The sequence below is a fragment of the Poecile atricapillus genome, chromosome 2 (assembly GCF_030490865.1).
Source record: "Poecile atricapillus isolate bPoeAtr1 chromosome 2, bPoeAtr1.hap1, whole genome shotgun sequence".
NCBI classification, from domain to species: Eukaryota; Metazoa; Chordata; class Aves; order Passeriformes; family Paridae; genus Poecile; species Poecile atricapillus.
Genome location: NC_081250.1, coordinates 10,329,508 through 10,353,875, shown reverse-complemented (window position 1 = coordinate 10,353,875; position 24,368 = coordinate 10,329,508). Strand labels below are relative to the sequence as shown.

At 39.7% G+C, this 24,368-nt stretch overlaps 1 protein-coding gene across 1 annotated transcript in view; it reads left to right on the top strand.

Annotated features, from left to right (window-relative positions):
* DIP2C (disco interacting protein 2 homolog C) overlaps nt 1-24,368 on the top strand; it is a 307,926-nt gene that overhangs the window by 143,307 nt on the left and 140,251 nt on the right. The window contains 2 exon segments of the mRNA XM_058831787.1: nt 21,259-21,330; nt 23,853-24,020. Of these exon segments, the coding sequence (XP_058687770.1) occupies nt 21,259-21,330; nt 23,853-24,020 (240 nt within the window).

Sequence of the window (24,368 nt, the reverse complement as noted above, 5' to 3'; positions counted from 1 at the left end):
GTACCTGAGATGCAATTAGCAGTGATTCAGCTGGGATCTGATGGGGGCTGCAGGCTTCTTGGTGAGACTCCCTGGTAAATGGCTGTTGATCTTTATCCACTTTAAGGAGAATATGAGCCAGTGCTGACAGCAACTTCTGCACTGTGCCCAGGGCTGGAAGCAGATTTGGTAGAGGAAAGAAGCGAGGAGATCTGAGAACTCCACCACAAGAGCTGTAGTGCCTTGCTGAAATCATTCATCTCAGCAGCACAGCTTGTTTGTGCTGCATCACCTGTCACCTGTGGATGGATAACTACGGCAGGAACCCAGCACAAGTCGGGTATAATGTTCCTCTGCCCTTCATAGAGCCTCCTAGTTTCTGAAAGTGAGGGGCATAAGTTGTTCTATGTCTGGTCCAACATGTGTCTGGACCTTCTTTTTCAATAGATCCATTTTTGCATCTAATCTTACTGTTGCTCTGTAGAGTGTGCTGGAGCAGTCAGTTCCATATGGGAGTGATGTGCCATGTAGAGAAGTACTGCTTTATTCAGTAGATTTAAATCTGCTGCTTAATAGTTATCTCCTATTTTATTAAATGGGAATCGTATTGCCATGTATCTGCTATTTATGATTATATGGAAATCTCTTCTGCCTCCTGGAGGGAACACGTTTTCATAGACTTTCAATATACAGAAGTGTTTCAACAGATCAGTTCGCCCTCACTGTCTGCCTGGCACATTCTCTGTAAGGTGAGGTGAGGTGACTCTCACTAAGTGCACTGCAGGATGGGGCTCACCATGAATTGACTCGATGATGTAGGTTTGAGGTTCTCCAGTCTCTACTAAGGATTGCTGCTGTTTGCTTTTGGCCTCTTCTTGGTTATCTTCAATTATATTTCACAGGCTTAATCCCAATAATTCACACATTTTTATCTCCTTGAATTGCAGTAGGTATGTTGTTGCATAAAAGAGATGAGTAAGGATGGTTTTTCCTGTTGTTTTAATATTCTGTTGTCTGACTGTGATGTTTACCACAGCTCAGCATTTAACTCTCTATGGAGGAGATGATTGAACGCAACCTCTTGGGATAGGTCCTTTCTTCTTTCCCTTGGTAAAGACGTGAATATCACAAATGTATTTGCTCCTATAGCTTTTCCTGGACAAAAACATGAGTGAGCTGGTAATGATATGCAACTAACCTTGCCAGGACTACAGAAAAGCATTGTCAGATATTAATCAAAATGATCACGTAGATCATAAAGGTAATTGAGGAGTTGGAGGAATTGTCGGTCTTTGTACTTAAAAGTATGTACAGTCTCAGTCCAGCCAAAGTGAACAGGTGTTCTGAAGCTGCCTTTTTTACACATGCAGAATAAGCTGTTTGTGTAGCCTGGTGACCTATGAAAGCAAGAAAAAGAGAATGCAGAATCTATTTAATCATCAGAAGGGAAGAAAAACATCATGCTCTGAAAGATTTTCTACTTTTTTTAAGGGTAGTTTGATATTATGGGTAATACACAACCTGGAGATCTGCATTCAGTTCTGGCTGCTGCCATGGACTGCCTACCTGACTTCTGGAAGTTACACTTACTTTATTTCCTCATGTACTAAAGTAAGTATAACATGAGGACATGGTGCCAGGATGCTTTTAGTAATTACTCATTATATTACATAGAAACATTTGCATTGAGATATTGTTACTGTCTTATACAGAATAGCAATGCAAATCATCCTGAGCAGTGGCCTCAAACTGGAGGAGACAAGGGCTACTGCATATCTTTTCTGTATGATATTTGGGTAGATGGATGTGTGGAACCTGTAATTTCCATGGCTTTTGCAATATTAGGTGGTATGTGATTTGAGAAACCTTTTTACCTAAGCTGCATCCCCTGTGCCAAATAACACACACATATATATATATATATATATATATATATATATATATGCATGCAGGTAGGAAACAGGTGAAATACACTCTGTGTTAGTTGCTTTAGGAAGGTAAAATCTCAGATGCTGCTGCTTCATAAAGTTGTCCTTCTATAGTATTGCTTTCTGAAATGAACACAACTATAATTACTTGTAGTGTAGTTCTCTCCTTTAAGGAATCATTTATTTTGGTTTTTAATTTTTTCTGACTTTCCCTCTTCTTTCTTTGGAGCACAAAAAAGGAAGATGTATGTAAAGCAGCAACTTGCCATCAACTTGCCTGTGGTTGGGTGCCAGAGAGGTGAGAGTTTGGGGATAAATCACCTTCCTTGATATTCTTCTTATGAGATAAAGTTGTGATGAGTAACATGCCAAAGCCTTCTGCACCAATGACAAAGGATTTCTTTGATGGGTTTGTGAAATATGTGGAAATGTCTGTTCGCTATTCAGTGTTTCAATTACTTTATTTTATATTTAGTAAATGCATCCATCTTAATGTGAACACAACACTTCTGTTGTTAGTAAATGTGGGAGGGGAGTTAGAGCGGTTCCCTTGTGTCATGTGGTGGTAAATCTCAGATTATAAATCCCAGTATTCACTCTGGAACTGCAACTAGAATGCAGTAGTAATTTCTGATTTTTTAGAAAGAATAACATAAAATTGTATAGAGAGATTTACACAGGAAAATTTATTCACATCACAGAATTAAGTCGCATTTTCCAAGCACGTTAGCATTCATTTCTGTCAGAGTAAATTACAGATGCAAGTGACTGCACAACAGTACTCAGAAAGCTGAGCTTTCAGAGGCTTTTTTTTTGAGTCCATACTGGGATTGCTGCTTGCAGAAGCAGTGGCTGAAAGAAGAGGAAGTGTAATACTAAATTAGGTCTGTATAAATGAGAACACAGGCAGCCTACATGTTGTCCAGTGTAATAATGCTTTGCAACCTTGAATTTTCATGAACAATAGAGGAAAAGTGTTGTTTGCTGAGGTTCACAGATCTGAAATCCATCTCCTTCACTCTTCTGAACTCTCTACTCATGGGGCTCTTTTTTTCTCAGCCACAACCAAAGACTTCATCCTGTGTTTTGATCTTCGTGTCCTGTGCTCAAGAAGGGAACAGCAGCAGAGCTGTGCTCTTAATGTCTTTCAGGGACCCTGCTGCTGTTTACAAGTTTGTGGTGAGGGGAAGAGGAGGAGCAGGCTCTCTTTGTGGTGACAGTGACAGGGCCCAAGGGAATGGCCTGAAGTTGTGTGAGGGGAGGTTTATGGTGGACATTAGGAAAAGTTCCTATCCCCAGAGGTTGGTTGGTACTGAACAGGCTGCCCAGGGCAGTGGTCACAGCACCAGCCAGCCAGAGCTCAAAGAGCACTTGGACAATGCTCTCAGGCACATGGTGTGACTCCTGTGATGTCCTGTGAGGGGCTGTGAATTGGACTTCATGATCCTTGTGGGTCCTTTCCCATTTAGGATGCTCTGTGATTCTGTGGTTGCTTCTCCCAATAGGGCCTAGGGTAGCCTACAGGAGTAGGCTGAAGGATTATCTGCCTGTAGCTGACAGAGAATAGGTTAAAGCTAAAAGGAGGAGCTGTAGGTAGTCCAAACACCATTTGAGTGCCAAGGTTATATCTGGGTTCCCCATGTCCCTCTTCCCTTCCTGTTCTAGAACACAAGGTAATTTTATTCAATTTTTAAGTTTACTATGGATCTATATTATAGGCTTCCTCTATTTCTTGACAGCTGTACCAGAGACTTCCCACTATTGTTTTACTTATTTCCAGTTATTATAAATAATGTATTAATTGATTATGTACTCATATACTCATTTAAAATAAATATATAATAAATATATTGTTATTAATGAATATAATATATGTTATTTTCCACTCATTTCAGATAGCCAGTGCAGCCCATAGCTTTGCAGGAGCCTGCATCCCAAGTTTTACCAGGATCTGTTAGTCCTGTGCTGGTGGGGTAGCCAGATAAGTAAGTAGCTTGCTTAGCTGAGAATCTTTCTAGAATTTAGCAGTGAGAATTGCTGGAGACAGTGTAAACACTCTTGGTGGGAGCAGTACCTGCTGAATGCACTGCTGAAGATCCACCAGTGTGTTAGCAATGCCCTGCATTCGCTGTGTGAGGAGAGAGAGCTGCCAAGGTTCCTGATTTAGGAGGGAGATGAAGGGAAGAAAGCGTCACAAGGCACTCAGATTGCTGAGGTGCAGCTTCATGTGGAAACCTCGTGGTTGAAAGCAGTGCCTGCCTGCAAGTTTGGGTGTGGAAATCCTCTGTAAACCATGGTAATAACATCTCTGGGACCCACTGAGGCTCCATCAGTGGCTTGCCAAACTCTTAAATGAAAGCAAGCAGTGCCATTTTCTCTAGGACAAAGAGGTAAGGTCAAGAAGAGAGAACTCTGTAAAGTTGTGGGTGGTATGGTCCTGAAAAAAGTGCTTTGAATTGACCCTGATGGGAAAGAGAATTCACAAAGTGACAATGTTTTGCAGGAGGAAAGGCAGTAGTGAGCTTCAGATGAGTCTGTGATACTCTTTGGCCAACAAAATTGCCGAACTGAATTTCAGGGATGCATATGTGGGTTTTACATACGTATGTCAATGTCTGTCCCACTCTGTGATCTTCAGTTGTAGTATTAAATACTTTGGCTGAATTAGGGCAGTGATTTCCCTTGAGAAATACTTTGTGTATCCCCTTCTGATCATGCATAGCAAGCATCCTTAATATCTTACATCTTTTCCTGGTTGGTGTCTGCCTGATCTCCTATGAAAGAAATTAAATGAGCCTCTTGGTATGCTGTGAGAAAGGAAAGAGAGCAAGCACTGATGTAGCACATCTGATAATCTCTACATGTGCAGGCAGAAGGGAACCATGGCCCTGGTGTACCTGGACAAAACATGGGCTTGTCTTTCTCTGAGGCCATGGCAAAGGTCATTCATCTGCCACATGGAAAAACAGTCGTGGTTGCTCTCCAGTGACTCCATTGATATATGTACTAAAAATTAATCCAGTCACCTTTTTGATTAGGTGACCAAAAGACAAATAAGCTGAGCTGCTTTTTTCCCCTGTAATTTCTTCATACATATGTATGCAGAGTGTAACTTCTGAAATAAGCCATTGTGCAGTGCTTGACTTTGCAAAAACTTGTGATTTTTAAAGGGGCTGTTTGACATACAGCTTGCATAGGTTAAAGAGTAAAAATTTATACACAGCCTGAGGTATACAACTCAGGGCAAGTGTTTTTTCATGGTGGAGGTATAAAAGCTTGTTATTACACATTATTTATATTCCAGTGGTACTTAGAAGCTGCAGAGAAAGTGCTGTACTAGGCTCTGTGTGTCCTAATATGCTCTGATAGTGCACCTAAAACTACAGAACAGGTCAAGACTACACAATGATGGTTTCTGGGTCAGAAGTAGACAGTTTTGTAAATTAATGTCATTTGAAAGAAAGACATTTCATTTCAGTGTTTGTTCCTAGGAGCTGTAAACTTTACATAAGCCTTTTTGGCAAATGGGAACTTAACCTGATAAAAAAAACTGTAGTCAATATATATATTTTAAAAATTTTTACTTGCATCCTGGTTGTCCATGTTCCTTCCCTTAGTCAGCCATAACCAGCAATGGCTCACTGGTAAACAAAGATACCTCCAGAGCTACTCCTGAATTTGCATAGATTTTTAAAAGCATGGACCACTCTTACCTGGACATGCCTGTAGAGTACCTGTAATCACAACCCAAGTTACAGCTTTAGTATGCTCTGGTGTTTTGAGCCCTTGAAGAATTTATGAGCCTAAAGAGTTAGTGGTTGTATGTTGTATCATAATTTTTGTGCGAAAGAAGTCTCAGATATCTTTATATAAGGCATGTACCTAAATATCAGTGCAAATGCAAGTTGAAAAAGGAAGGACTTCATTCCTCCAGGCTACTGAGATGGGTGCTGATTTCACTTTGGCATTCATTGATACAATATTTGCATTTGATTTTTTAAGTAATCCTGTATTCATGCAGAACTCTTGTATAGGAGTTACCCATGTCTAAAGAAATCAGCAAATATTTTGGGTGTAGAGGCTTGACAACATTTCTTTATAAATTTAAAAGGAAACTGTCCTCTAGCTTCCTAAACAAAAAATAAATGATTTTTATTTTTTATGAATATATATATATACACACACATATACAGTATATATACACAGTGTATATATATATATATATGTACAGTTTCAAAGACATAAAGAAAAGGAAACTGTGTGTGTATATCTGATTTAAAATCACAGGCTATGAAGTTATTTAGAAATATTTATACAGTAACCACTACCTTAACCACTTTTTGGAGACAAGTTGTAGGAAAGGGGTTAGTAAGAGTGTGATGGATGTGATGTTATTTTTCTTTTTGAAAGATTTGCAACAGAATCCTAACAAGAAACAAGTAGAAAGAGGATTCTTTCTTTTATTAGCTGAAGTCTGCTTTCTAACTTGGATGAAGCAAAAATACATCTTTGTCTTCATAGTCACTTCAACGCTTTTACTCTCCTGGGTTTAATATTCTCAAATGAGATAGGTTTAGACTGATGTGGATGTTCAAACCTTTCTGCTTCAATCCAGAGAGCATTCTGGGGTAGCATAATTTTGATTGGAAAGAACCAGAGAAGTTGTGCTATCCTGGAAAAAATGTGGTTTTTACATCAGTAAGTAACTAGGCAGCCAAGGGAAAAAAGAGGGGAACTACAAAGTAGAAAAAAATCCAACAGAAAAACCCACTCCTATGATGACATAATGATTGATGGTACTGAAATTGCAAGCATTATAAGGAAGGCTTTTAGCAATATAGAAATAAATGATGCATATAATATTTTTTTTTGTTTGAGAGTATGAAGTAGTCCAAATATGATCTGTGTGTGATATATGGGGTTTTATTTTCCTTTTAAACCTCTGACCTTGGAGCACCTTACTATAAAAGCAGATCTGTTGAGTTTCCTCAGTTTAACATAGCTAATCTCTATGTTTGGGAGCTGATAAGAGGTTGTAAAACTGGCTCTGGGATAAAGGTGTGCATTCAGAGTTTTCAAGCTGGAGCAGTTGGGTTAGAAGAGAGATGTGAGTGTGGGTGTCAGTAGTTGGGATACGTGGGCAGCGCTGCACAGAACTGGCAGCTGGGAGCTGTGGACTGGGAGCACTGGGAAACTCCAGGCTGGAGCATGATCCAGGTGTTTCTCCCTTCACTACCCACTGCCCTGCCTTACACACAGGGGATCTGGCCTGTGGCTGTGGTAGTGGGGTGAGAATGATGAACAGCACAGAAAAAAACTGTATCTAAAGACTCTTGAAAATCTGGAATTAATTATACTGCAAGGAGGAACTGACAAGAGTGTGTCAAATAATGAATGCTGCAGAGAAGGTATGTCATGAACTCTTCATGGCAGAGGGTAGGGGGATATTTAAATAACTTAAAACTTGGCAAATTCACTCTGAGTTTAATTACATTGTGGAATTAATTCTTCATTGAAACTCACTGGGGCCAAGACTTCAGCAAGATTCAAAACAGGGTTCCAGTTTTCCTAGGGAGCCAAAAGGTACTCTGAGCTGTGACAGTGGTTTTTGCAATGTCGTGCTCTGAGGTTTAGGTGAATCTCTAATAGCTTTTGATACAATAACACTGTGAGGAGAAAGAGGGTAGATTATTGACATTTTCTCTTTGAAACTTTTTGCTTTACTATGTCCTCTAAGTAACTGTATGGGCTGAGAGACATGAAAGAGCATTGGAAGGGATCCAATGTGACTGTTCCTCCATTTTTGACACTGGATGGGATCCAATGTGATAATTCCTGTGTTTCTTACACTTTTCCATCCATGAAAATTAATGTCTTCAGACATCCAAAGCATGACATTATTAGAGAAGTGGCAGAAGCCTTCCTCTTCAGGAAGACACAAAGATGATGCATTTTTTCCATCTTCAATGTACAGGTTTTCAGATACCACTCACTATTTAAATTATATAACTATGGTGGGGATCATGTTTTAGTTAAAGAAAGCATCTGATTCTGGTTTTGCTGTTCCTTGTTTGAATTATATAACAAAGATTGCAGTGAAAACTGAGATGTTCTGATGGGGAGGTCAGCTTTGCAGTGCTACCATGGTTAGGAAGTCATAGAGTAGTGATTACAACAGATGGAAACGGAGAGGAATTCCTGTGGGCCAGACAGTGAAACTTCCAAACTGTGTGCAGAGGGGAGCAGTTGCAAGGTCTGGTATCAGCCTTGGCCGTGGAAAGCCTTAGCTGTACTCAGCTGATCCAGGAGGATGTTAGAATGAGCAATAGCTGAGATTGTAGATGATTAATAAATGTAAATTAAAAAAAGCTTATAAATCTTGTGAACATTAAACAGCAGGGGGTGATTGAATATGTTTGCAATGCAGCTTCATGGTCTGCAGATCTGAGTGAGGCTAGCCAGTGCTCAGGTAGTGTGTGGACACCTGTGAAGCAGATCTGAGCAGCTGATTTGCAAGGCAGAAGAGAATGTAGATAAGAATGAAGGTCACTGAAAATGAAATTGTGGCACAGCCTTGCAGCATCATTGTCCATTGGAAAGAAGAGAGGAACGAGTCTGGGTAGACTTGCAGAAGAAAATTAAGGCGTGGTTTGGCCTAATGTTTCAGGTTTATCAAGTTACTTCTTAAGCATCACCCAGTCCAGCAGCTGCTCTGAGCAATGTCCTGCTGTGCCCATGTGGATTCACAGAGTCTGGATGCGTGGATCTGCTTGTGTAGGGCAGGGAGCAATGGTGTGCCTTCAGCAGGTATTTCATCTGTGGTTTTGTCAGATTTAAGTGGACAGTTGTCCACCCACGTGGGGCACTCAGGCCAGCAGCATTTGTGGGCAAACAGGTGCCTGAGGAGACAACTGCGGGACTGAGGATCTTGGATGGCAGTGCAAGGCCAAAGGCTGATGTGTGATGCTGGTCACATGCATTTCTGCCCAAAGCAACCTGGCTGGATGTGCTATCTGAATTATGCTGAAAATTCAGTGTTTTGTGTATATTTGTGTAAATCCTACCTTAATTCTTGATTTCTTAGTTTCTTAAAAGATGGCTATCTTCCCAGGCTCTGCTAGTCCTATTTCCCAGCTAGGACTTAATAATGGATTATTAAATCAAGTCTCTTGTTGGTTTTCTGCATGTTAAGTAATCTTTATTGGCACTTCTAAAGTATAGCTGTATTATACATGTTAAAGCAAATGGAGTGCTGGGTTTTGTAAGCTGTGTTTACTGGTGTTCCTTCGGTTCTCAGGCTGGCATGTCTGCCAATTTACCTGTGGATCCACAAAATAAATAAGCCACATGGGGAATTCCTGCAAACTGGCGAATTAACAAACATTTGTGATAATAAATAGCTACTTTTCACCACATGACAACTGGAGAACAAGAGAAGAAGAGTATATTTTGACATATTGATACAAACATGCATTCATGGGCTTTCTCAAAAACTTCTAAACCACCAGCCCTGTCTGTGAAAGCCAAACTCAAGTGCTGAAACTTGTCATCATGGAAAATGGCCTTTGCAAATGCCTGCCTGTTAGAAAAGCAGGTTTTGGCTTCTAGCACAGGTGAAAATGAACACTCTTCAGTAAAATTTTGCTTGCTTTTATTTTAGTAAGCATAGCTATGATTTAATTCCAGATTCTTTTTGAAAAGAACTCTATATTGCAGGAAAGAATGAAACAAGGATGTGAAATTAGTGGCTTCTTTTGGGTTGAAATACTTTATTATTTTTTGAAATACGAGGGAAAAGGCTACAGAAATCACAGAATAACCTCATTAACGTATGAAATAAATCATGAACTCAAAACTGAGGAAAAAAAATGCTTGCACATCTGGCTTACAACAGCAAATTTCCATATCTTGATCAGGAGAAGTTGTAAGCTGGAAATGGAGAAAAAGAAGGATGAGAGTATGAAAATCTGATTTTCCAGCTGCATGGAAGTGTGTGCCGTGGACCTAGCAGAGGCTTGCAGATTTCCAAGTATTTCACAGGCTCTGGAGGGCAATAATTCCTATGAGAACAGCTGCTTTGTGCCAACGTCAGTATGAGCTGTCACATTAGGTCTGTAATAATGTTACAGACCTTTAGGAGCCTCCAGAGGTGAACAACAGCAGGGGAAAAAATGTAATTGTCAAATACTGTGAAACCTGTGGAGATCAGGGACATCGATTGTGTCTTGAGGTAATTGAAGGTATGCAAGTATTTTTCCTTTCAAGTTGTTTTGCAGGCTTAAGAGGGTAGGATCTGAGTCAGCCTTTGGGTAATAGGAGTCCTTGAGTCAAAGGATGCATATTTCCAGTGCTTCATAAACACTTTGCCCACATAGCAGGAGAACAGCGAGGTGCTTTTGGGCTTTTCTGTTCCTTTAGTAACATGCTAGGGATTGAGTTGAGTAATCAAATGATGTTAATTCCTCTTGCTGCTTGAGGTCCTTGTGGAACAGAGTGGGAAAATTACATGAATGCATTTTAGGTTATTTCTTTTAAAAGTGGAATTTCAGTACTTTGGTTCATGCAGAAATACCCTAGTGACAGTTTTCAAATGTAGTTTTTTTGCATAGAAAAGATGAAGTGATTTGGGTCTCTTATTAACATGAATTGCAGTTCGTGTATTGCAAAGGCCTTTAAATTGCTGCCTGTTTTGTCATATCTGGCTGTTGGATCAAATAGACTGTCAACAAAATTTCATCATATCAGCCTAAATTGCATTTGCAGGCTATAAAATAAGGATTAATTTTTCTGATTTCTTGAGACCAGAGACAGATTTCATTTACTCTGCAACACCAGAATAGGGAGATAATTTTGCTCTGCATACATTTTCCTTAGTTTTCAGGCTTAGATTTGCTTGAAAATCTGAACTGGTTTTTCTTTGAACTGCATATTAATAGAAATGAGTGTTTAGTTTTTTTCATGTTAGCAGGAAAATAAATACTTCCAGGAACTGTGCAGTTTTGGAAGCCTTTGTCTTTTTAGAAATAGTTTTTGTAGTGGTTATTATATATTAATAACAGTGGAAGAAAAATTTGCTGAAATAGGCAACTAGATAATATCAGCACTGGAATGCTAAAAGCAAAAATTAAAGACAGGAAGGTAAATTTAAACTTGATAGAACACAACCTGAATTATCTTTGATAAGATAGGTTTTACAAAACTGGCTGATCTCTTGCTTTTTTGAGGTAGTTCACTTTTTTTTAGACTAATGAAGTTTGTCTACCAAGGAACCAGGAAAGCCAGTAGTATAGGATTAAATGGAAAATATATATTTCAAGTTGAAAAGATTGAGATCAGTGAAAAAATTCCCCCAGAATGCTAAAGAGGATACTATAGCAGCTTGGAATAAAGAAAAAAATGAACAACAAATGACTACAGCTAAATTTAGTTCCAGATGAGACTCAGTTCTTCCTGAGAGCGTTTGACAAGGTCTTCTGCAGTACATGGGACTCAGTGACCCAAAAGTTGCCATGTACTTGTCTGACACCTTTTAAGACTTCCTGAAGGATAAAGTTGGTAAAATGGGATGTCACTTTTTCCTCAAGTGAAAATGAGCTTCGAGGTTTGTGAATAAAACCATTGTCCTTCCCTCCACAATGCTTCTTTGGGGAAGGCATCACTTCCAGGTTGCTCTGTTCACTCCCCAAGCAGCCTCTGTGGTCTCTCACCAGTCAGCAGTTCTCCACTGGCCTTCAGTGGGACAGAACTAAAATGCAGATGCTCTGCTTTGGGGCTGCTGCCTCATGTGCTAAAGTGAAGTACTGAGGCACAAAATGATGAACAAATTTCCTTGGAAAGACAGCACCAGTGTTTTTGTGCTATGGTACTACAGAAATTCCTGAGTGTGGTGTTTTCTGTCTTTAGCTGTAATATCAGAGTTACATTTCAGCTGTGTGAGAGGTAGAACAGGAGTAACACAATTTTGCACCTGCTTAGAATTATTTGGACTGTGAAATATGCGTCAGAAGATGTTGATTAGATTCATAAAATGTACCTGAATGCAACCTCCTGCTGTGTCTAAGTAGTAAGTGCTCTTCCACTTAGTGAAACTGTGTTCCCAGGTGAAATAATGCAAGGGTCCATTGCAGCCATCATAGCAAGAACCTAACTGAAAACCAAGAATAAATACTGTAGAAAGAGGTGTGAGTTTTTCTAAATTTTTGGGACCTGCTCTATGTTTGGACCATGTCCAGCCTGTCTCGGACAAAATAAACCTGGAGAAGATGCCTTCATGTATAAGGGCACGTGTAAAACACATAAAACTAAACTTCCTTTCTCCTCCAGATTTGAAACAGTATCTTGTGTCTTCGGTAAATCCATGGATGGCCATCCTTCAGTTCTAAGGGAACTAGACATGAGGTAGCTTTGTTTTGCACAGAATAGTTAAAAATCTGCTGAGGCAGAGGATGTGAGTAGGTATTCAGTGTTGTTGGTAGAGTGCTCATCACTCAGAGCAAAGGTGTTCACTCTGATCTGCTGTTCCTGCCTAGCACAGTGTTGGGCTGTGCATTGGAGGAGGTTGTTCCCTTTTGGCTGCTTTTAAAATGAATGTGTTTCTATACTTTGGAGGGCTTTTTGGGAAGGAAACAAGTTATTTTACTCTTGTTAGAAAGCTTGAAAAAAGAACTGGAATTACTGGGGACTGAAATGAAGGCAGCAGGAATGTGGGTTAGGTTTTTTGGGAGAATTGCGTATCAGAACTTGGAGATGTCTGGAGGCTTCCTTGAGAACTGCACTGTTCACATTCATTACCCTTGGGCACTTTGGGCTTAGGAGAGGGTTGGTTCTCAACTGTTGGGAGTAGGAAAGCAGATATGGATGTATCTGGCTTTTATGGGCAATAGGCATTGATGATCCTTGATTGCTTGCCACAAAGTTTGTGATAGTACAGGCAATAACTTATTTACTGAATTTAGTAAATCAAACACCATTTCAGAAAAAAAAAAAAGTGAATATTGCCATAGAAGACATTCATGTTCCCTTCATAAATCATTATTTTTAGAAAAATTCTTGCGAGTCATATGTGTCATGTAGCAAAACACAGTGCACTAAAATTGCAGACCAGATTACTAGGCTCAGTGATCTCCCAAGTGATACTTTTTTAAAGACATTATGGTCACTCAGCACAGTTGTCATGGCAATTCCAGTCCCTGTTCACTACTACTTAAAACTTCTCAATATTCTTCCACAACCATTAGTGGTCTTCAAATTGTATAAAAAGGGAGTATTCCTGCTTCAGATTTCCCATGGTAGTTAAGATATCTGTGCTTTTCTCTCTTTGCATCCAGCTGTCAAAGTATGTGGAAATTTGCATTTGCATGAAGAGGTTTTTTGGGTTTTTTCCCCAGAAGAGGTTCTATTTTTACAAAAACCGTGGGAAGAGATTTGGACATTTTGGCATTCTAATACTACAGTACAACTGCTCTAAAAACCTATTTTTAAAATCAACATAATGTCTTTAACCCACGTTAAGGTAAAATAACATTATTTTAGATATTGTAGATAGAATCAGTTCTATTATTGACTAGTATAACTAATACCAAATACAAAAGCTTTGTGGTGAACCCATGTCAATAGGGAGAATGCTGCAATACATCAGGTCAAAGCAGTCCTTCTCATTTTTTTTCCAGCATATGAAAGCAGGAGTTCCAGATTTCTGTTCTGAATTGAAATTTGGGAAGAGATCTGTAGTCATAATGTGATGAATCAGTGTACTAGGAGCAAAATTATGGATGAGGGATTGTTGATTTTTGGAACATTTGTGTTCTTTTCCAAAAAGATTAGCCCTATTGCACTTTTTTGGTTAAACTTAGTAATGTCAAAAGTAGTGAAAAGATGGTTAAAGGCACAAAGTTGCAAGGTGAATTATTTTCATAGGTTACTTCCTAGAGAAGTGGCAAAAATACGAAATTTCACTATTAATGAATTTTACCATTTTACCTAGATATTGCAGGTTTTTCTTTGTGAAAAGCCTTGAACATATTTTTCTACCCAGAGGACCAAATATGTGCACAGACTTGTTTGGATATGTGTTCTCAATTTTGTTTCATACATCTATTATATGTTCCTGCTTTAGGATTCCTCCTCCTCCTCCTCCTGCTGTATTTTTTTTTTCAAGGCATTTTCAGGGCTGGGAAAAAATCGGGACACAAATTTGCAGTACACAGCGCGGCATTTATGGAAATGTCTGATTTGCTCTGAACTGTAAATTCTAAATAATGATAAGTGAAATTACTGCTGTAATTATCTTTCTGTAGGGAAAAATTTTAACTTGAAATATAAAGCCTGCCTATTAAATAACATTTATCAGGAATGTTTCCTTAGGCATAGATTTCAGAATTGTATTTTATTTTTATCTTGAGCAAGATCTGACTCTGCTCCATTTGTTAGAGACAGGGAGAATAACTAGAACAGGCAAATGCCTCATAGGCAACAGGAAAGCCAGTAGAGAGATGAAAGATGAGCTTCCAGCAGCTGCAGAAAGGATATACACTTCAAGGTTGCCCCATAAGCCTTATAAAGCAATAAAGGAAGGAAAACAACATTATGAAGGGTCCTAACAGTCATAAAATTCCAAAAATGGCAAGGATTGCTTTCATTATATAAAGTGTTCGTTAAAGCTTTAAATAATGAAATAAACCCTTGACACTGAGAATGGAAACCTTCACTGTTCAACCAGCCTCTGTTTACTTTATAATAATCCAGGCCATAAAAGTAGTGCTGTGCAAATTCCCCGTTCCAGGGGAGCTCCGGGATGCCCGAGGACCACACAGCTCCCCGGTTCCCGAGGCACGGGGTCTCAGCAGCTCCTGGCCCGGTGCCACCCTGCTGGCAGACACTGCTGCTCCCCAGCCCGGCCAGCCCCGAGAAAGTCTGAGTCACAAAATCCCTGGGATTGTTTTAATTGGCTTAAATTAGGTGTTTTGGGGTTCCTTTTGGATGACTTCTCTCTCTCCTCCCTGCCCTGTCTCCCCTGGGCTATTTTGTTTTTCTTTTGAAGCTCAGGAGTATTTTGGGTGTTGGAAAAATGTGCTGAAGACTTTGGGACTAGAAAGTAAGTGGGGAAACTCGTTAAAAGGTCTTCTGAGGTTCAAGGTGGAGATACTAAAAAATGGCTGACATACAAAATTATTTGCTGCTCACATACTTCTTTAAAACAGTAGAATTTGAATTAAAACTAAGCACTTGGCTGGTTATGCAGCAGATACTTAATTTCTCTATCAAAAGAATGGGAAGAAAGTAATGGAATACTTTCCAAATTCAGAAGACCTTGAATCTCTTATTTCAGCTCTGTTAAGATAGTTTACCTTCTCTGTTAATAGCATAATCTGTTTAAATATTTTCCCCCGAATTAAAACCATCTTTAGGAAACATTATAAGCTTCTCATTGTAGACACACATGGAGCACTCTTCCTTATCTTTCACTGAAATTCAGCCACTTTCTGCTTTGCTTGCAACAAACAGGAGCAAAATGTACCCTTGGGGGAAAAAAGAGAATTCAGATATAGATGGGTAAAGTTGTCACTTTAAAAAAAAAATTGAAACAAATTGAAACCTTTAAGCTACAGCATAATCTCCTTAAAGGCACTTGAGCAGTACTGTAATTTATGGCACTGGTTCCAGTGAAAGTGTGGGATCCCATTAATTTTTCTGCCCACTGCCATAGTTTGCCATTTGTTTCTTCATCCTAGTTCTGAGCAGTTTTCTAAGCTGCTGCTGTAGTTAAACATCATTTTTAAAAGATATTGGAAAAGAAAATTACTCCTGATATATATTTTTGTGTTCTTGTACGTGTTATGTGATATATTTGTGGAGTTCTGGTATCTCTGTACTTGCACCCTACAAAATGAAATCTTTTGTCTCTTGGCATATTTTTGGGAGACCAGACAGGGAGACTGTCTGCATCATGAGTGGGAGAAGTAAATGACTCACAGTTCTCTTTATGAGGAGCTTTGTTTCATTCAAATCCCTCTTGCCAAGATGCTGACACTGAATTTGAGTCATCAGCAATAAACAAGTCGTACAGAAAATTGAATCTTTAGAGGGCAGAAAATCATGGGCAAAGGAAAGACACTCACCGGCAAGCTCTGTGTTAGTCTGTGCTTGAGAGGAGTTATTGATTGCATTATTTCCTGTGGTGGATTTTTGTGCCTTAAATTAATTCAAAGTCCCAGCCAGAAATTTCATTTTGAAAACACGTATGTGTAGTGAAAACAGCAGCATCAGTCAGGCTTCGAGATCACAGAGTATAAAATTGAGTTTTCACTGCACTAAACAAGGTGATTTTGGTCCCTGGTTTTGTCATCAGCTTTTTACCTATGCTGTGTCTTGAAAGGCTGAGATCAGTAAGAATTTTTGGCATCTTCCAGGAAAAAAAAATTGATGTGGTGAAATTTAGCTTGTATTGGGCTTTGTTATTTCTTTTTCCTCTCCTGTATAATGCAATAATTTTGAATAAATTTGTTTCATATATCATGGCAGCAGTTCTTCAGGACTGCATGTGTTTGATTTCAGAAGTGATAACAGATTAGCTAATAGGTATTTCAGTTGAAAATGAAACTTTTTTACTATATCAACTCAAAGAATTTTACTTTTGTGAAAGCAGCACAGCACCTTATTTTTCTGTGGTACCACTGTTTCTAATCACTCTCAGCTTTGGAAGTGCAAATGCTTTAAAGAAGGGTAGAAATGCACAGATATTTTCATGTGGAAATATTTTCACATTTAATAACCTTCCCTTCAACAAAACACTAAGAAGTCAATAGTTTGCTGATTACAAAATGTGCCTGTTCAGTTTTGGTTTAAGGTGTGATTCAGTGCAGGACATGACATACAAATGGATGGAACTGACTCATGGAGAGGCCCAGAAAGGGGATAGGATAATGGGAATGACTTCAACATTTACAGGCATTTCTTGCTCCTCAAAGTGTCTTGTCCAATGTGGAGTATCCCCGGGGCTCTCTGTTACCTGGCATTCCTTTCTTGCTCGTGCCAGGTTTGTGCTCTGGTTACATTGCTCTGACCCACCTGCCCCAGCTTTAGACCACTGTCTCTGTAATGAGGTAGAAATCCAGCACTTTGGAAGGAAAGAGGAAAACCCATTAAAATTTCAAAGAAAACACAGGGTCTAATGCAAACAGTAACAGTTGTGGTGAGCATAGTCGAATGAACTTACACTCCGGCGCGGCTTTGCTAAATATAGCTGCAGAGGACTTGTTGTCTGCGGGCGCTGGTGTCGGAGAGCATTGCCATCTGCAGCTGGGGAAGTGGCACAAACAGGGGCACAAATCACAAATAAAAGAGATGGCAGTAGGATTACAGACTGCCAGAGCCCTGGTCCTGTATTCGGCTCAGCTGGGCAACCTTCCTCCTTGGAGGGGTGGATGGTCTTTCGTTTGTGCTGTCCTTTTCATTGCAAACGTGGCATTTTTCCCTTTTGTGCCTGGAGAGACTCTAAGACTGATTTCAATAGGAACAAACTTGTTTTGGTGAAAGAGGGTCAGTGTACTGCATGCTTGTTGTTCAGCAGCCCTTGGACAGCCAATTCTAAATATGGAAAAAAGCAGGGTTACATTTGCTCACTGTTGGTGCATTCAGGTCTCTCAGGCTTGTGCATTGTTCTCCCCTGCTGACCCTTGGGCACAGGACCGCCCAGGGAATGCACCTGTGGCCAACCATGGTGGAAAAGAGCAATGTGTCCAGGGGAAAAATCCTGGAGAGTGCTGATGCAAACGAGAGACCAAGATCCTTGGGTGCAGTGAAATGAATGCAGCCTGGGAGGAAGGGAGTGAGAAGGAGGGCAAGGGCTGGGGACCAGCTGTGGGATGAAGCTGAGGAGTAGAGCTGGACAGAGTGCTTGGGAACAGAGCCAAGGCCAAGAGCCATAGCAGCAGACAGGCAGGCAGAGCAGAGGCCTGCAGGGAGCTGCTCAATGGAGATGCCACCTTTCAGCTGTGTGACATTATGTGATGGTGTCTTGTCCCAGCCATCCTCAGAGTGCCCTGCAGCCATGTGCTCCTTCTGCTCCTGCACATCCTTAGTGCTGGAGTCTTGTCATCTGTTCATCCATTAAACCCACTGCCAGCCTTGCCACCTGTGCAAGGAGATCTACATTTGCAGAGGCTTTGGAGAGTGGGTAGAAAACCCAACACATTCTCAGTCTGCTCAAAGGACACTGTGGGTGAGACCCTTTCCCCTCCTTGAGTATGCTGGCTTTTCAAGGGAAGAGTTAGTTAAAATCAGAAAGGTACCATAAATCCTTTCTTCCCAGGGCAAGAAAATTTAATTCCTGTTACTGTTGATACTCTCAAAAAGCCAAGACTAAATGCAGCATTGCACTGTGGAAGAACATGAGCTGGGTGGACCTAATTGCAAAGGGGTTTGCTCCTTAGATGATAGATGTAGAATTATCACATTCATTTGCAAAGGAAGGAAAGACATAGTCCAAAGGTCTTAGTATTGTGTTGAGAAAACTGAGTGAATGGTGATTTATGATAAGAACAGAGTTTAAGGTCACCTAACCTTTGGTGAGCTGTGCTTAGTATATTTTTAGAGCTTACACAATGAGTTCAATGTAGCTTTGAAATGCAATAGTTTTACATATGTTGTAATAATATTTTAATGGTTAATGAGCTATTGTTTATAATCTCAAGTCTGTCTACCTCAAAAACCACAAATGAATATGAATAGAATTAATTCTGGTAAAGAGAACATAGCACTTCCCTGGAGTATGTGATGGACTTGAATTCATTCCACCTCAAAATGGTGAAAGTGATACTACATTGAAAATTATGGAGATTTTATATTTTCCTTTTGCATGTTTTTTATAATTGGTGACTTGGGAAATGGTGGACATGATTATAGAAAGTTTAGTGATTATTTCAAATTTATTTGCTCTTTGCTTCTGGAAACAGAAATATTTTAATACTAAATTGTCTCAAGAGCTCAATTTTTTTGTTATTTTTTTGGTGGAGTCAGTGTTCCGGGGAAGGAGTCAGTATTGTTTCTGCTCAGAGTAATTCTTTAATGGTGAACTTCAAAAGAGTGAGTCTGGATTGGATACCAATTTGAATAAAAGATTATTACTGACAAGAGGTAACACTTGATTTTTATCTTTCACACTTTGGTGTCAAAGAAATAGCTAGTTCCTGTCATTTCATTCCATTAAAGACAAGTTTATAAACTAGTGGAAGAAACTTCAGGGCAGGAATGGGTGCAGGTTGCATGAGCCATGTCTGGAATTTATAGACTGAGGTATTGTTTTGCGTGTGTATGTAGTACCATGTGAGTGGAAGAGTAACCAATAGTCAAGCACCTAGCACCTGTTGTTAATAGTTGCATATCTAAAATGGCATTGCCAACTTGCACATACCACAGAGGAGCTGTGGTTCTCCTAAAAGAGCAACAGTAAAAGAAGAAATCAAAATTTTTACTCAGGTTATGTCTGGAATGTGTGAGACTTTGCTGCTGATGAGCACAGGAAGTCAATAGGAAATTGTTTAGCGACAGTTTTAAAGAAATTTTTTTTCACATTTTATGATATTCAAATAAAAACAAACACATTTTTTCATTAAAACATTTTAATGAAGTGGTATCTATTGTTACTGTCTGGTTTGTGAGAAGCTGATGCTTACAACGGAGAGGGAGCTTGTTTCACCAGCTTGAACACACGCCAGAAGTGTTCAAAATGGGAAGAAATGTGCTTGAAAAGTCAGTGGGTTTGAACTTTAAAGGCTTAAGACCTCGTGCCAAGTCTGCCACTTCTTCCCTATGTAAATATGGGAATGTTATCATTTGAAGTGCTTCAGTCTTGCTCTCCTCACTTAAAAACGCAGATATTTTAGCCGACTTCTTCTGTAGAGCAGTTTGAGATACGCTAGTGAAGAGCATAGGTGTTATTTTAAGGACTGTTTTTGAAGCAGGGGCGAGAGGTTGGCTCGGGACACTGGCAGAGAAGTTTGGAGAATTTTGCCTCCTTATTGGTTACTGGAACCATTCCCAAGAAAAGGTGTTTCAGCAAGATGTAGCAATTAAGGATGTTTTTATGTAGTTATTGATTTCAGACCAGCAGACATTGGTGCTAATTTAGCACCCATTTACCAGAGCAGCTGGGATTGAAATGAGTGTGTTATTCCCTTGGCAATTGGTGTCCTGAGGTAAAGGTTGAGCACAGGGATCGAAGAGCACAAATAGGCTCACGTTGCCATGTCCAGCTGGACACTACAGTCAAAGCTCCTCTTCTTTGTGTGGTTTCCACCCTCCTAAACCCTCAACCTTTACCAATATACAAGTCCAGTGTTGCAAGTGAGCTTTAGCTGCATGATGAGTTCCACAATAACAGATAGGCCTATTGAAAGGGCAGGGAATATCGTGTTATTTAAAAAATCTTTAAATTGTAAAAGCTAACCCTCTTTTTAGTTTCTGTAGTAACTTATAATGAATACAAGTATATATGCATGTACTATATTCAATATTTAGCTCCAGAGTCAGGACCATATCTCTGCTTTGGTGCCAAACTTCTCCCAAACTCTAAGAAGACTAAAAGTATATGTTTTGTTCTACATGACTAATGATGTGTCTTTTTTTTTGTTAAAAAATTTTAACAGCAAAATGTTTTTAAATCTTTATATTAAAAAAAACACAGCTTATGTAGGGAAGCTTGAGATGTAGTGAAGTGTCACTTCAATTGAATTTAGGAAATACAGACGTTTGTTTCCAAATTTTTTTTTTTTTTGCTACTTCAGTGGAAAGCTAGACAAAGAGCCTGTCTTATACTATTTTCTAGTGGATCTGTTTTAGATCTGTTTTGTTTTGGTTTTGTTCCTCAGTACTACTCGGAAATTAGCTAAAACATTTATATTGCAGAAATGATATAGCAGCAGTTCAAGTCTTTTGTGCCTTACATGCTCGATTAGAAAAATCCCATTAATGATGGAAAATGCTAATCAGTGATGTGTTTCACCAGCCACTACAAGCCCACGCATTCTATGTAATCTATTGTTTATTAACCTAATGAAGGTCATTGCAGCTTTTGAAAGCTTGTGTGCAGCAAATCAAAATGGTTTCAAAACTCTGTGCTTCTGGACTTTGGTACTGAAATAAGTCAAGTTTGGATATTTTCTTGCCAGAATGACTCTGGCCTAAATTGGGTTTTTTCTCGGTGGAATGATCATTCTGTGCTTTTCATTTGTTCATTCTAATTGTCAGGACAGATGAACAGTGGAGTAGTGGCTAAGTTGATGGTACTGCCATTAAGTAGCTAGACACTGTCTTTATCCACATCTTATTGATTTTTCTTTTCTTTTCTTGGCAGGTGACATCACACAGAAGGGATATGAAAAGAAGAGATCAAAATTAATTGGGGCCTACCTGCCACAGCCTCCCGGTATGTGTATCTGTGCTTGCGATATATGAAGACGTCAAGTGTACTGATAGTTGCCACTGTAGAAATCTGCATCTCTGAAGAAAGATACGTGGCAGAAACAAAGCTATTGTTATGCAGAATAAGATTATTCCATCCATTTTATGTGTATTTTTATATATATGTCCGCTTTGAGGTGTGTGTACATTTTTTACATACATTGGTGTGGGTTTGGCAGTCATGTCTGGAAAATTACATCAGCCTAGGCTTGTTAGAGAGGCATTGTTTGTTGGAGGGAACGCAAGAATCCAAAGGAAAACGTGATGTCCTAACTCATTAACATCTCAGCCATGGGAAGTTTTCATAACAGAAGTATGCACAGACCTTGAATCTTTGTAACTTCCTCCATTTCTGGGTTTCCTGGCCAAGTTTCACATCTGAAGATATCCTTAGAGTTCAGCTTGTTCTAAGGTGTGCAGGCAGCTGACCTTTTACACATACCTGGTTTTAGTACTAAGGATGGGCTGCATGCACTTGCCCAAAAGGTGTAAAAATAGCTTCAAACTAAATTTAATAATGTATTGCTTCATTGAATTTATTTCATATTTATGTATAAGAACTTTCCTGAGTTCTTTTACTCTTGTGAGGCACTGGATAATGAAGTTCAGTGTGAAATTGTAGGTATTGGTGTAGACCTCTCTTCTGTCTTGGTCTCAGAGCAATGTGTCTGTGCATTCCTGGTCCCACTGACCTTACAGAGGCTCCACTAGGGCTTGGCTGTTCTCTGAGCCTTGTTTTTGTTGTAGGCCTCGGCAACAAAAGTTTCTCCTTCTTTTACAAAATCCTTTCTTTTTAGTGGAATTGATGGGGTTTTATTTAAACTGCTGATGTATGAAGGCACTGTCTTGTTCTCTCTTCATGAGGTTTATGTATCTATTTTCTAGCTCCATAGCAGGATGCTGATTTTGTGCCTTTGGATTTCACTTGGTCTGCTCCAGTGGTGGGAACTCCACAACAGAGACCAGTGTTACAGACACCTCTGTTTTCTAAAGTGATACAGCCTGGTTTGAGGGTGTCTGTGACATTCCTAAACCATTGGGAGCCATTAGAGAATGAAGCAAATCAAATCAACAGAATTACAATACCAGAGGTGCAGTATATTAAACTTCTGGGTATTTATTGGTCCAGCCTAGCTATCAGACATACATTAATCTTCACAGCTGGTTCTCAAGAGACCTGCTTAGATTTGCTGGTTATGGAAAACCTCACAGCAATCCTCAATGCAGCGGCACAGTTGGTACCAGAATCTCTGTATTTTTTTAGTTGTTACTCTCCTTTCTTCACACAAACAAAAGGAGTTCTTTCTCCAGAAAGCTCACACATATCCATGGCTGAAACTGCTGGGGGTTCATATGCATGTGATGGTAAAAGAGAGAACATGGAGAACCCTCACAGATTTACCTGTCAAGGTCTCTACTGTGATACTTAAGTTTTGCAGTGTAAGGAGTAGCAGAGGGATCTCTGTAAGTCAGCCCTGTGGTGAGGTCCTTTCAATAATTTTCATACAGCTGACTTAGCGCTGTTTTAAAGATGGGACAAAATGGAATAAGCATTTTCTACTCAACCAGCTGCTGGAAAATCTCTCACAAGGAATGTGGAATATGGATAAGTGAAGGTAATAGGATAAAAAAAATAAATTTGAAATATTATCCACTGTTTTCTTGTAAATGTATTAAGCTCAGTCATTTAGCTGATGGCTAAATGGATTATTTTATTATAGTGGAAGACACTGCTTCTGCTGTATTAAAGTATTTTCCTCCATAAATGGATATTATTTGTACTTGGGTCTTTTGCTGTCTTTGTACTTTTTGTTTGTTGTGTTGTGTTACCTTTTGGACAAAACTTGAAAAGGTTTGATTTGATATAATCCTTCTAAGACCTTCCTCCTCTGAATGGCTTTAAGTCCCTGCTCATTAGGAAGAGGGACATGAATTCTTTCCAAGAAGAAGTAGGATGACAAAACAGATTCTGCCTTTTGTAAGCCTCTGTTAATATCTCAACAATCACATACATGACCAATTAGCCTTTTTTAAAAAAAACCATAAAAATTTGTAACCTGTTGTGATGGGGAATGCAAGGATTTATAAGCTTTGATGGACTTGGATCTTGGTGTTATAAGGGATTAGAGGTTTTAGAGGTATTTTAAACCAGTATGGAAATGGACATGACTTTTGCTGGGGTTGGAGGCACTGGGAAAGGGCAAGAATTTGCATTCTGTGACTGTGTTCAACAAACTAAAGGAAATCCAAAAGCATTTCCCCTCTGCTGGGACATCCAGTCCTCCTGCTGCACCTTTGCTAACATTCCTAACGCCCATGTTGGCAGAGTGGAACATCGACCCGCGTTGGCTCCGTGGGTGTCCTGTGGTGTCTGTGCGTGCGTGTGCGTGTGTGCTCTACTGCATGGGGGCAGCAGCTCCACTCGTTGCTGTAACAAATGTAAAAAAACTAAACGTGAATTAATTAGTTTTTTTCAACTTGTTACAGCAGCGAATGGAGCTGCCGCGGTACGGTGTAGACTGCAACACAGTGAAGGAGCTGCCAGAAGAATGCTCCGCACTGCCAACATTGGTGTCTGTGACATCCGGGAAGCGGCCGCTAGAGAGAGAGCAGCCAGCACAGCAGGAAACCGGCCTCTCTTTTATTTTCGTTTTGGTGAGCACGATGAATGTATCTTTTCCAGTCCGTATCTGTATATAACTGTGCCTCATCTGGAAGCCTCTGGTAGACGCCTACCTCAGTAGGATGGACATGGGGCTGCCAGTTGCAAGGCAGGACAACCAAAGGATGACATCTGGAAGGCCGTTGCTGACTTTGTCTGCCTAAGAGTGAAGTGATGGGAAGGGAGAAGGAATAGCTCTTCTTAGTAACTTTTGAGCATATTAACACTTCTCTAGCTTCCATACCATGAATACTTTGGAGGAGGTTGGATACAATAAGCTGGTGAAACCCAGGAATGCATGTGTTTCTAATTCCCTTTTTGGCACTGCCTTTTTACAGAGC